Raw genomic sequence first — 12505 nt, forward strand, 5'->3', positions numbered from 1 at the left:
GGTTCAGTGCTGGGACCCCAGCTATTTACAATATACATTAATGATTTAGACAAATGAATTGAATGTAATATCTCCAAGTTTGCAGATGACACTAAGCTGGGTGGCAGTGTGAGCTGTGAGGAAGATGCTAAGAGGCTGCAGGGAGATTTGGACAGGTTAGGTGAGTGGGCAAATACATGGCAGATGCAGTATAATGTAGATAAATGTGAGGTTATCCACTTTGGTGGCAAAAACAGGAAGGCAGATTATTATCTGAATGGTGACAAGATTAGGAAAATGGGAGGTGCAACAAGACCTGGGTGTCATGATACATCAGTCATTGAAAGTTGGCATGCAGGTATAGCAGGCGGTGAAGGCGGCAAATGGCATGTTGGTCTTCATAGCGAGAGGATTTGAGTATAGGAGCAGGGAGGTCTTACTGCAGTTGTACAGGGCCTTGGTGAGGCCACACCTTGAATATTGTGTACAGTTTTCGTCTCCTAATCTGAAGGACATTCTTGCTATTGAAGGAGTGCAGCGAAGGTTCACCAGACTGATTCCTGGGATGGCAGGACTTACATATGAAGAAAAACTGGATCAACTAGGCTTATATTCACTGGAATTTAGAAGAATGAGGGGACCTCATAGAAACATATAAAATTCTGATGGGACTGGACAGGTTAGATGCAGGAAGAATGTTCCCGATGTTGGGGAAGTCCAGAACCAGGGGTCACAGTCTAAGGATAAGGGGTAAGCCATTTAGGACCGAGATGAGGAGAAACTTCTTCACTCAGATAATTGTGAACCTGTGGAATTCCCTACCGCAGAGAGTTGTTGAGGCCAGTTTATTAGATATATTCAAAAGGGAGTTAGATGTGACCCTTACAGCTAAAGGGATCAAGGGGAAATGGAGAGAAAGCAGGAATGGGGTACTGAAGTTGCAATGATCAGCCATGATCATATTGAATGATGGTGCACTCGACTGGCCGAATGGCCTACTCCTGCACCTATTTTCTATGTTTCTTTGCCATATATTCCTTGTAACTAGGCTAAATCTAACTGAATTATGATCACTACCACCAAAATGATCTCCCACTGACACCTGTTCCACCTGCCTAACTTAATTCCTTAAAACTAAGTCTAGAACTGTCTCCTCTCTGGTTAGACTTGCTACATACTGACTTAAAATGTTTCCCTGACTGCATTTTAAGAATTGTGTGCCATCTACCTTTTGTACTGATTCTATCCCACTTAATATTAGAGTAGTTGAAATCCCCTACTAATTACAGCCCTATTGTTTCTACACCTCTTAGAAATTTGCCTACATATTTGCTCTATTTAGGGGTCTATATTACACTCCCAGCATCGATTGCCCATTTTTCTTGTTCTTCAATTCAACCCATATGGCCTAATTTGATGATCCTTCTAACATACTGTCCCTCCTTACAGCTGTAAATCTTTAACAATATTGCAACCCCCCCTTCTTTTTTAGCCCCCTCTCTATCTCATTGGAAAACCCTGTGACTCCACTACCTCTGCAAGACATCAAGATCCTTCAAATAAATTGAGGCCAATTCCTAGCAGAGGTTCTGATAGAAAGATAAATAAACATACAAGACGTTGTATAATTTTTTCTTTTAATGTACATAAAGGCATCTTCTAAAAAAAATGAACTCTTTTTTTAAAGAATGTTTATGGTACTAATCTCCCATCTTTTATACATGCTGTACTGAATTAAGAACTTCTAAACTCCACTGCAATTGGATTCAAACTTTTCTAGTAAGGGGATAAAACAAATGAAATAAAATATACACAAGGTTAACTAACTGCTACAAATCCAGCAATTTCCTATTTTCTCTTTCTTCCCCCTACCTCCCCCAGCCATTTTAATATAATTCAGCACAAAATCTTTCAACTCTACATTAGCTGACACGTATTCATAGTTATTTTGATTCAGTATGTAAGAAAATTAATCCCTCCATCGATGTCCACACGCTGGGTTGCAGCACTTGTAAAATGTAGTCATAGGTTCATCAGCAGATCTGGTTTGTATCTGCATGAAATACGCCCGAGGATGTTCACATTTGGGACATTTTTCTGCATAAATACAGGGAGGAATAGAGTTAAAACTTTTAGAAATAAAGGATTGAAATCTATCTCCGATTAGTACAACTATTAACTACTTTCCTATCGATTGTATGTAAGAAATAAGTCAAAATTGGTGTACATATGTATACAACTTTTCTCCATCCAAACCTATTTCACCAACAGGATTTCATTGTAATGCTAGGACACAAAAAAATACACTAAACTCATCAATCTCTACCGACTGACTAGCAGAAGGATTGGAAATAAATGCGAATACATAACTTGGAAAAAGATTAAAAAACAAGACTGCCAAAAAAAACTCATGCATTTTCCACCCGTTGACAAGAGTAGTAAAAATCTAGCACCTACCAAAAGCATAGAAAAAATATCTTCCCCACTCCCCCAACCCACTTCGCAGAGTAAAGAACTTGCATTTATTAGCACCTTTCATTTTCATGTCTTCCAAGACATCCCAAAACACCTCTTTACTTTTAAAGTATAGTCACTCTTCTTTTGTAGGCAAAAGTGGAGCCAATTTGCACACAGTAAAGTCCCACAAGCAACACTGAAATGAATGACCATTTGATTTTGCAAGTGGCAAATGAGGGATAAATGTTGGCCAGGACACCAATTGTGCTATGTGATCCTGCAAATCCCCTGGGAGGACAAACGCACCAACATTCGTGTCTTCGTCCAGGCCAACATCCCCAGCATTGAAGCACTGACCACACTTAATCAGCTCCGCTGGGCAGGCCACATTGTCTGCATGCCAGACACGAGACTCCCAAAGGAAGCGCTCTACTCTGAACTCCTTCATGGTAAACAAGCCAAAGGTGGACAGAGGAAACGTTACAAGGACACCCTCAAAGCCTCCCTGATAAAGTGCAACATCCCCACTTGGGAGTCATGCAGAAAACAAGCACACGCAGTGGAAAGAGGGTGCGGCAAACCAGTCCCACCCTCCCTTACCCTCAACGACTGTCTGTCCCATCTGTGGCAGGGACTGTGGCTCTCGTATTGGACTGTTCAGCCACCCAAGGACTCCTTCTAAGAGTGGAAGCAAGTCTTCCTCGATTCCGAGGGACTGCCTATGATGATGATGAGTGCTATGTGATCTTTCACATCCACCCGAGATTTAACTTCTCATCTGAAAGATGGCACCTCCTACAAAGCAGTAATTCTTCAGTACTGTACCGAAGTGTCAGTCTGCACTATGTGGTCTATCCTGAAGTGGGACTTTAACCCTCGACCTTCTGACTCAGAGGTGATGTGCTACAACTGAATGAAGGCAACTTTTTTTGTTTGTGACCTCATTTAGTCTGCTTTGTTCCCAGCAAGGCAAGATCCTCAAAAAAAATTAAAATCTGCTATTTGAACATAAGCAATAGTCTTATACCTGTTCTTTGCCTCTCATTTGATATATTCAAAATGTAATTTTAAAATTATGCAATTATGTAAATTTGCCAAAAGGGACAAAGGCTAAATCTAGGCAGTGGATTTCAATAGATGCTCTTAACATGCTTCAATAGTTCTTTTCCATTAAGTCCTAAATATATCAAAAATGAAACATTGCCAAAGGAGTGCATCTCTGACCCAGTTTTAAACAAAAATAATTTGAATAAGATTTAAAGGGATCTTACTACAAATTGCAGTTCTGTTCTTTTTTAATTTTCCCAACCAATTGGAGAAAAAAAACCTCAAAGCCATTAACTGAATGTACAAGTACACCGATCTCAAATCAATACAATTAGATTGCTTTAATAATTAATTTTGTGTTATTATTTTAAATGTTCATCTGAAAAATTATCAAATATCACCTGATTACAAATACTGTAAATTTATGGCACCATCTCAACCCCTCAATGTATTACAAGATGCATAGCTAGCTTCACACTGCCCTTATATATAATCCATAGATGGCCTAGTGACAGATTAGGAAAAGGGGAGGTGCAAAGAGACCTGGGTGTCATGGTACATCAGTCATTGAAGGTTGGCATGCAGGTGCAGCAGGCGGTTAAGAAAGCAAATGGCATGTTGGCCTTCATAGCAAGGGGATTTGAGTACAGGGGCAGGGAGGTGTTGCTACAGTTGTACAGGGCATTGGTGAGGCCACACCTGGAGTATTGTGTACAGTTTTGGTCTCCTAACCTGAGGAAGGACATTCTTGCTATTGAGGGAGTGCAGCGAAGGTTCACCAGACTGATTCCCGGGATGGCGGGACTGACCTATCAAGAAAGACTGGATCAACTGGGCTTGTATTCACTGGAGTTCAGAAGAATGAGAGGGGACCTCATAGAAACATATAAAATTCTGACGGGGTTAGACAGGTTAGATGCAGGAAGAATGTTCCCAATGTTGGGGAAGTCCAGAACCAGGGGTCACAGTCTAAGGATAAGGGGTAAGCCATTTAGGACCGAGATGCGGAGGAACTTCTTCACCCAGAGAGTGGTGAACCTGTGGAATTCTCTACCACAGAAAGTTGTTGAGGCCAATTCACTAAATATATTCAAAAAGGAGTTAGATGAGGTCCTTACTGCTAAGGGGATCAAGGGGTATGGCGAGAAAGCAGGAATGGGGTACTGAAGTTGAATGTTCAGCCATGAACTCATTGAATGGCGGTGCAGGCTAGAAGGGCCGAATGGCCTACTCCTGCACCTATTTTCTATGTTTCTATGTTTTAGCACACCTCAAGGACCTAAGTTTGAAATCTGCCCAGGCTAACATCCGAGTTCCATTCTCCAACATTCTCCTTGTGAGTATCACAAGCTCCACCATCAAACTCTAACTCACCCAGAACTCTGTTCTCCCATTCATTCCCATACTAATCCCCAATTACCAACATGCACTGTCTCCCTATTCCTCCACCATGTTGACTTCAAAGTTCTTGCCCTTGCTTACAAATCTATCCAGCACTTCAGCCTACTTCTGCAACCTCCTCCCAGCACCACAACCCCTGACCCCACCCCTCCACAATACCCCCCCGCTCTATTATACATCACTTCCACCAGAGCTGAAATGGAGAGAGGAAGAGCCTTGAGTCAACAATTCCTACCAAAGTCGAATTTTCCCCCCAAACATTTCCATCTTGCTACATCTCTTCCTACTTTCAAAAGCTTTCTTAAAACCTATTTCTTTGGCCATTTCCCCTATTTCTTCTTCTCATGTCTGACCCCCATTTTGTGAAGGACCTTAGGATGTTTTCTATGTTGAAAACATGATAGAAATTACTAGATGAAGAAAGACAAATGGTTCATCTAGTTCGCCTTCTACCATCCTGGTAGTCGCATAATACAATAATAATGGAGTTGTTGACTGATCATGGCAATCAATCTCTACAACAGACCCATGGAAAGTTGTGGGAACAAAGGTCCAAAGTCTCATTTTCCACTCGAGCATGCTACACTTACCATATTATGTCTCAGATACTATGGGCTCAAAATTGGCCCACCCGTTTTTTTCGGCGCACTCACAGGAGATGCGCCGACTTTCTGCGTGGAAAACTGCTCCAAAAAAAAAAAAAAAAAATCGGTTCCCACTTTGGACGCTGTCTGGCCTCTCCCGGGTCTTCGCGCAGCGTGGCCAGTTGGGTCCTGGGCGGAGTCAGCGTCCCGCGTTGAAAACAGTGCCGGGACATCAGCACATGCGCGTTGGAGTGTGTGCGCATGCACAGTAGCTCCTGCTCCCAGCCTCTGTGTGTGTGTGCTTCAGCGTGGGACCCGATACATCCAGCCCCTATCCCAGGCTGAGTGGCCTACCACACAGGCCAGCCCGCTGTCTTCCCGGGCTGAAGATGTGCTTGTACGTGCTGCATTGTGGGAATTCGGCATAATTGATGCTAGTTAGAGGTATGCCTGGCCTGAGAGAAGCAGGAGAAATGTTCTTGGTGCAGGAGAAAATGCCTCGTTCGGACCGGACATCGAGATCGTGCCATTCGGAGAAAGAGCAAGCTCGATTCGGAAAAGATTGACTGTGCCGATTGTATTTTTTGTTGTTGTTGGGAAAGACCATACGCACAATTATTTGAAATATATCTATTTGAGTCCGTCAAATCACTTTGAAAAGTGGGATGATGATCATCATCATACCGGCTGCTAGTGCGTCCCGCCCCTATCGCAGGCTGAGTGATCTACCGCACAGGCCAGTCCGCTGCCTTCCCGACCTGAAGCTGAAGGTAGGGTAGGACTTACTTACTTCTATTTTTTATTTGGATATTTTGAAAAATTTATGTAAATATGTTTTGTCTCTTGTGAATAGTGGTGACCATTTGTCAAGCCTATTCACCTGGTGCTATTGTGAAAGAAGAACATAAGTGATGGAGGAACACTGAGAAAATATCTTATTTATTGAAGTAGACTTTATTTAGATAATATGGACTCAATTTTGACCCAGTATAATCATTGCAAACAAATAGTTGTTTAAATGAGTTGTGAGATTAGTGCAATTTAATTCAACTATCTTTTACTTCTTTTATTTTTGTAGTTTAAGCTTCCATGAATGCTTCTGTTGTGTAGTAAATTAACTTTGCGAAGTTTGTCATATGATGTCCTGTATAGCTGTTTGATCTTAATTCACATTCTTTAGTCAAGTCATTAAGTTCTGCTGGCCTCCGATGTACCTACCTGCGCTGATTTCGCAAGGGTTTTCACAAGTGGCCACATATGCTGGCCTAACTTAGTTTGAAGTAACTATTAGATGGCCAAAGTGGCCTAAATGACAAAACGGGCGTAGGTGGCCGGTAACGCCCCCTTTTGAAAAAAAACTAAACTAAAAAAATCCTAACTAACTCACTTACACTGGCGCAGATTGAATGTGCAAAATGTGGATTTTTAAGATACTTCAGAAAAATCAAGTTGCTCCAAAAAAAACCGGAGCAACTCCTGGCCAATTTTGAGCCCTATTTCACAACATATTATTTTCTGAAAGAAATCTATCTAACTTGCAACAGAACAATATTTACAAGAACCATATTTTTTTTTAGTTAATTCTCAGTATATGGGTGTTGCTGGAGCATTTTAAAGGGGGAAAGAGAGGTCGAGAGATGGAGAGGTTTAGGGAGGGAGTTCCAGAGCTTATGGCCCAAGCAACTGAAGACACGGCCACCGATGGTTGAGAAGTTATAATCAGGGATGCTCAAGAGGGCAAAATTTGAGGAACGCAGACATCTCGTGGGGTTGTGAGGCTGTAAAAGATAGGGAAGGGCGAGGCCTTGGAGGGATTTGTAAACAAGGATGAGAATTTTGACATCGACTTTGCTTAACTGCGAGCCAATGTAAGTCAGCAAGCACAGGGGTGATGGGGAGCGGGACTTGGTGCGAGTTAGGACACAGGCTGCCGAGTTTTGGATGACCTCACGTTTACATAGGGTAGAATGTGGGAGGCCAGCCAGGAATGCATTGGGAGTAGTCAAGTCTAGAGGTAACAAAGGCATGGATGAGAGTTTCAGCAGTGGATGAGGGGGGGGGGGGGCAGTCAGATTGGTGTGGGACTGGTGTCACATATAGGTAATGATGGCAGGTTTTCTTGTCCAAAGGACATCGGTGAACCAGTTGGGTTTTTATGACAATCCAACGGCTTCACGGTCACTTTTAGTGATACCTGCTTTTTATTTCCAGCTTTAAAAAAAAACTGAATTCAAATTCTTAAAATGCGATCGTAAGATTTGTACTCGCGTCCTATGGATTAGAAACATAGAAAATAGGTGCCGGAGCAGGCCATTCGGCCTTTCGAGCCTGCACCACCATTCAATAGGATCATGGCTGATCATTTTTGCAACTTTAGTACCCCATTCCTGCCTTCTCTCCATACCCCTTGATCCCTTTAGCCGTAAGGGCCACATCTAACTCCCTTTTGAATATATCTAACGAACTGGCCTCAACAACTTTCTGTGGTAGAAAATTCCACAGGCTCACAATTCTCTGAGTGAAGAAGTTTCTCCTCATCTCGGTTCTAAATGGCTTACTCCTTACCCTTAGACTGTGACCCCTGATTCTGGACTTTCCCAACATCGGGAACATTCTTCCTGCATCTAACCTGTCCAATCCCGTCAGAATTTTATATGTTTCTATGAGATCCCCTCTCATTCTTCTAAATTCCAGTGAATATAAGCCTAGTCGATCCAGTCTTTCTTCATACGTCAGTCCTGCCACCCCGGGAATCAGTCTGGTGAACCTTTGCTGCACTCCCTCAATAGCAAGAATGCCCTTCCTCAGATTAGGAGTCCAAAACTATACACAATATTCAAGGTGTGGCCTCACCAAGGCCCTGTACAACTGCAGTAAGACCTCCCTGCTCCTATACTCAAATCCTCTCGTTATGAAGGCCAACATGCCATTTGCCTTTTTCACCGCCTACTGTACCTACATGCCAACTTTCAATGACTAAAAGATACCCACCACTACCATATCACTATAGAATAGTGCAACCTATATCCCCCCCATCTTAGTTTCTCATATGAGCACATTGTTTGAGTTCATGCCATACCTGGCGTAGAGTCAACATTTTCCCAGGCAGCAGCTCCACCCAACACATCATCAACTTCTTTTAATTTGGGATATTTTCTGCTTGTTACCTTCAACACAAAGGAAAAATCACAAATTGTGTTTAGCACTCAATGAAATCCTTAGTTCAAGAAAGTAAGTTCAGAGGAAAATTGCCTTGTCCACAATTAATCACTCCTTGATTGGTTAAATATCATTTTTCCAATAAATTTGAGTTTCCAAAAGGCAACTATTCTACATACTTAACCCACTTCCTCTCAGCCCAACTTGAAACACAGACAGACTCTCTGAAGGAGTGTTGCATAAGTACAACTCAAATATGGTATCAAATGCCTTTTTAAAAGCATAGGAACAGCAGTAGGCCATTCAGCCCTTTATTTCTGTTCTGCCATGCGATTAGATCATGGCTGATCTGTACCTCTACTCCATTGCTCTATATGTAACCCTTACCTAACAAAAATGTATCAATCTCAGCTGTGAAAATTTCAATGACCCAGCACCCACAACCTTTTGGGAGAATTCCAGATTTCCCCACTTTGTGTGGAAAAAGTGCTTCCTGACTTCACTCCTTAATGCCCGAATTCTAATTTTAAGATTATTTCCCATCAGAGGAAATAGTTTCTCAGTAACTACCCTATCAAATCCCTTTTTCATTTTAAAAACCTCAATGAAATCATCCCTCAACCTTCTAAATTCAAGGGAATACAAACCAAGTTTATGCAAAAATAATTTGAGGTTGAAATATTTAAATGCTACCATCTGCAGTCTCTAAGCATTTTTTAAAAATCTATTTGTTCTTGGGATCTGGCTAATGCTAACCGAGCTATCCCTGTAAAAGCATTGATGGGAAGCAATTGTTTTACAACTGAGTGGCTTGCAATATAATGGATAATGGAACTGGGTAGAGATGGCAGGTACCTTTTTCTTAAGGACATTGGTGGGCCAAATGGTTTGTTATAAAATCTGCCAGCTTTCATGCAACCCACAATTTACCAGATCCATTGAATTCAATATTACAACTTGCCATATTGGGATTTGAATTTGTGATCTCTTGAGTTGCTGGCCCATCTCCATATGGCTAAAAAATAAATTAAAATGTAACTGTTGAAAAAGGGATTCTACATGTGGTCACACCCTGGGCTGCAGAATTTAACTTAAAGGTATGCAGTATTAACAGGTACTGTGTTGATGGTTAAGCAGTTAACCAGTACCTGTAATATAAGTGCAGCATAACAGAAAGTTCACTAAAATGTTTATTTATTTATATATAAGACCTGCATTTATATAGTGCCTTTCATGATCATTAGACATCCCAAAGTGCTTTAGAGGCAATTAAGTACTTTTTTCTTAAGTGTAGTCACTGTTGTAATGTAGGAAACGCGGCAGCCAATTTGCACGCAGCAAGCTCCCACCAACAGAAATGTGATAGTGACCAGATGACAATGTTGATTGAGGGATAAATATTGGCTAGGACACAGGCAAACTGCCCTGCTTTTCTTTAAAATAGTGCCATAGGATCTTTTAAGCCCACCAGAGGGCAGACGAGGCCTCGGTTTAACGTCTCATCCGAAAGACAGCACCTGACAGTGCAGAACTCCCTCAGCATTGCACTGGAATGTCATTCTAGATTTTTGTGCTCAAGGCTCTGGAGTGGGACTTGAACCCACAATCTTCTGACTCAGAGACAAGGGTGCTGCCCACTGAGCCACGATAGGTATATTTCAGACAGTTCACCTGTATTATTCCAAAAATTGATTTAAAGTTTGCTTCAGAGTAGGTCAGTATTATTAATTTATTCTGTGACGCTTTCTGCATACAAAATACCCGCAAATGTCCTGCCAAAACAAATCTTACATTCCTTATCTGATTAGCTACCTAGGTTTATCAAAACACTGAAAAGTGACAAATTAATCTGACAATGTGCCGAACAACAAGATAATAAAAATGGCAAACAGCTCCATTTCAACCCCCCCACCTCTCTTTCATGAAGCAAGGTTTTCATAAAGGTTCTGTGAGAGTGGAACCTGTCTTTCAGGCCTGCTCAGAGGTCTCACATCTCTTTTAAATTATCATCATCATCGGCAGTTCCTCGAATCGAGGATGACAAAATTCCAGGTCCGAACTAAATCTTGAAGGGTGGAAGATGTCTGTGCTTGGGTTTTTTTTTTAACGTGCACACCAGCCACCACACGGACTTGACAGAGCTAGGTCTTGTTCCAGTAGCAAGGATTACCCAAGACAATTGGAGTCCTGCTCTGCTGCACGGACCTAGTGCGCACACATATCGCAGTGTGGGCTGACCCGTGCTGCCCCGGGCCCTCGCCTCTCCTGGGCCCCGATCACGTCCCTCTACAATCTCTCGCCACTCCTTCGCCCCGACCTCGCCGCTTCTGTTGTACCTGCCCACGCTCCAATCACCGACTTGGACCTTGATGACATCACTCTTCACTGCCGTTGCTCTCCTGCTCCAGCACGTGCTGCTCCCTGGAGTGATATGCCACTACCGGCCTGCTCCAATGATGCTCGCAGGCCGGGGGCCGCTCAGACTGCTGGACTAGGCTGCCACATTGCTCCTTCCGCTCCCTGGCCTGCTCCAATGGTGCATACTCTTTAAGCCAAGTGCCCCCTTTAGTAAAGGGACACAACGACTAGAGCCTGCAAATTAACAAATAAATGATAAAGGGAACCTTAACAAATCAAAATAAAATTCTGTTCCTTGTTGTAATAATGCACTCCAGTCCCTCCGGTGTCCACCTGTCACGGAAGGCCTTGAATGTACCGGTGGACACCGTCTGCTCCGTCTCCCCATCTCCAGGGACACCCTGGTGCGAACAAAGCCGTGGAAAAGAGGCAGGCAGTCGGGCTGAATGACCCTCTCGCCCTCCCGCTGGCTGGACCTGTAATGGCCACCTTGGCTAGGCTCAGGAGCAGTCCCACGAGGAGGCCTTCCGACCTGCCCGCTCCCTTCCGTATGCCCAAAGATCAGGAATATGGGACTTAAGTGCAGCCAGACATCGAGGAGCAGCCCCTTGAAATAATGGAAGAGGGGCTGCAGCCTCACACACCATTAAAAATATGGAACATGGACTCCTCCAGACCGCAGAAAATGCAGGCGGCCTGGGAGGCCGTGAACCAACTTAAAAACTTCCAGGCCAAGTCCCCAATTGATAAAGGGAGGACTCCCACATAGAGAACCTCCATTGGGGACCCCTGCCTCCTCCGGACAGTAAGACGAGGATGGCAAAATGGAGTGTGTGCAAGAGAAGCACGTGCAGGAATCCCCTCCGCGCAGAATGGAAAGGCACGGAAGGGAATTCCTGGAAGTTGCTCATGTTGTGAGGCGCCGGCTCGCGAGGGAGGTTCACGGGCCTGGCACTGACGAGCAATTTCATCCGGACGGGGGTCAATTTGGACAGGATCACCTCCCGTGGTTGAGCCTCCTCGATACACCGAGTGGAGGCGGGGCCTGGTCCCCGGTGCGTCTCTTAGCGACACGATGGCTATGGACGCGAGCCGGACGTCGGCCCCAGGATAGGCGCCGGGCCAGCTCCTCTGGCGCTAGATCTGGTCAAGTTGCCAATCACTCATCGGGTCTCTCACAACAGGCGGTCCCCTCATTGGGGAGCCTCTGCCTGGGGCGAGAGAACCTCCAGCCACCATGCTGCAGCCGCAGGTGGTCTCAGTCGCGGGGCAGGCAGGCTCCCTGTTACTCTGCTGACTCTCCTCGCTCCCAGCCATCCGTCCATTATTTCCCCTCGGAGCTCTACGGTTTCTGCCGCTCACTTTGCGGGTGATGTTGTGCACGTAGGGGCAGGTGTTGCAGGCGAAGCGGTAACATTTCTGCCCTTCCTCCACGATCAGGACGTTGCCGCAGGTCGGACAGAACAGCAACATGGCCGCCCGAGCCCGGCAGGCCGCGCGCGCGCGCTTCACCCTTCACC

The 12505-nt window shown here is 44.1% G+C and overlaps 1 protein-coding gene across 1 annotated transcript; it reads right to left on the bottom strand.

The window, feature by feature from the left end:
• Positions 1 to 1599: 1599 nt before the first annotated feature.
• On the bottom strand, positions 1600 to 12493 carry polr3k (polymerase (RNA) III (DNA directed) polypeptide K). The gene is made up of 3 exons (XM_070901190.1): positions 12348 to 12493; positions 8548 to 8635; positions 1600 to 2076 (listed from the first exon to the last, which is right to left on the bottom strand). The coding sequence occupies exons 1-3, from the start codon at positions 12456 to 12458 to the stop codon at positions 1949 to 1951; spliced, it is 327 nt and encodes a 108-aa protein (XP_070757291.1). The 5' UTR covers positions 12459 to 12493; the 3' UTR covers positions 1600 to 1948.
• Between the last annotated feature and the right edge of the window lie 12 nt (positions 12494 to 12505).

The sequence above is a fragment of the Pristiophorus japonicus genome, chromosome 15 (assembly GCF_044704955.1).
Source record: "Pristiophorus japonicus isolate sPriJap1 chromosome 15, sPriJap1.hap1, whole genome shotgun sequence".
NCBI lineage: Eukaryota > Metazoa > Chordata > Chondrichthyes > Pristiophoridae > Pristiophorus > Pristiophorus japonicus.

Excerpts from the sequence above, each read along its gene's own strand:
- polr3k (XM_070901190.1), bottom strand. The coding sequence starts at position 12,458 with ATGTTGCTGTTCTGTCCGACCTGCGGCAACGTCCTGATCGTGGAGGAA. Across the intron at positions 8,636-12,347 it reads TGCACAACATCACCCGCAAA|GTAACAAGCAGAAAATATCC; the intron begins GTGAGCGGCAGA and ends TTTGTGTTGAAG. Across the intron at positions 2,077-8,547 it reads AAATGTTGACTCTACGCCAG|AAAAATGTCCCAAATGTGAA; the intron begins GTATGGCATGAA and ends GTATTTATGCAG.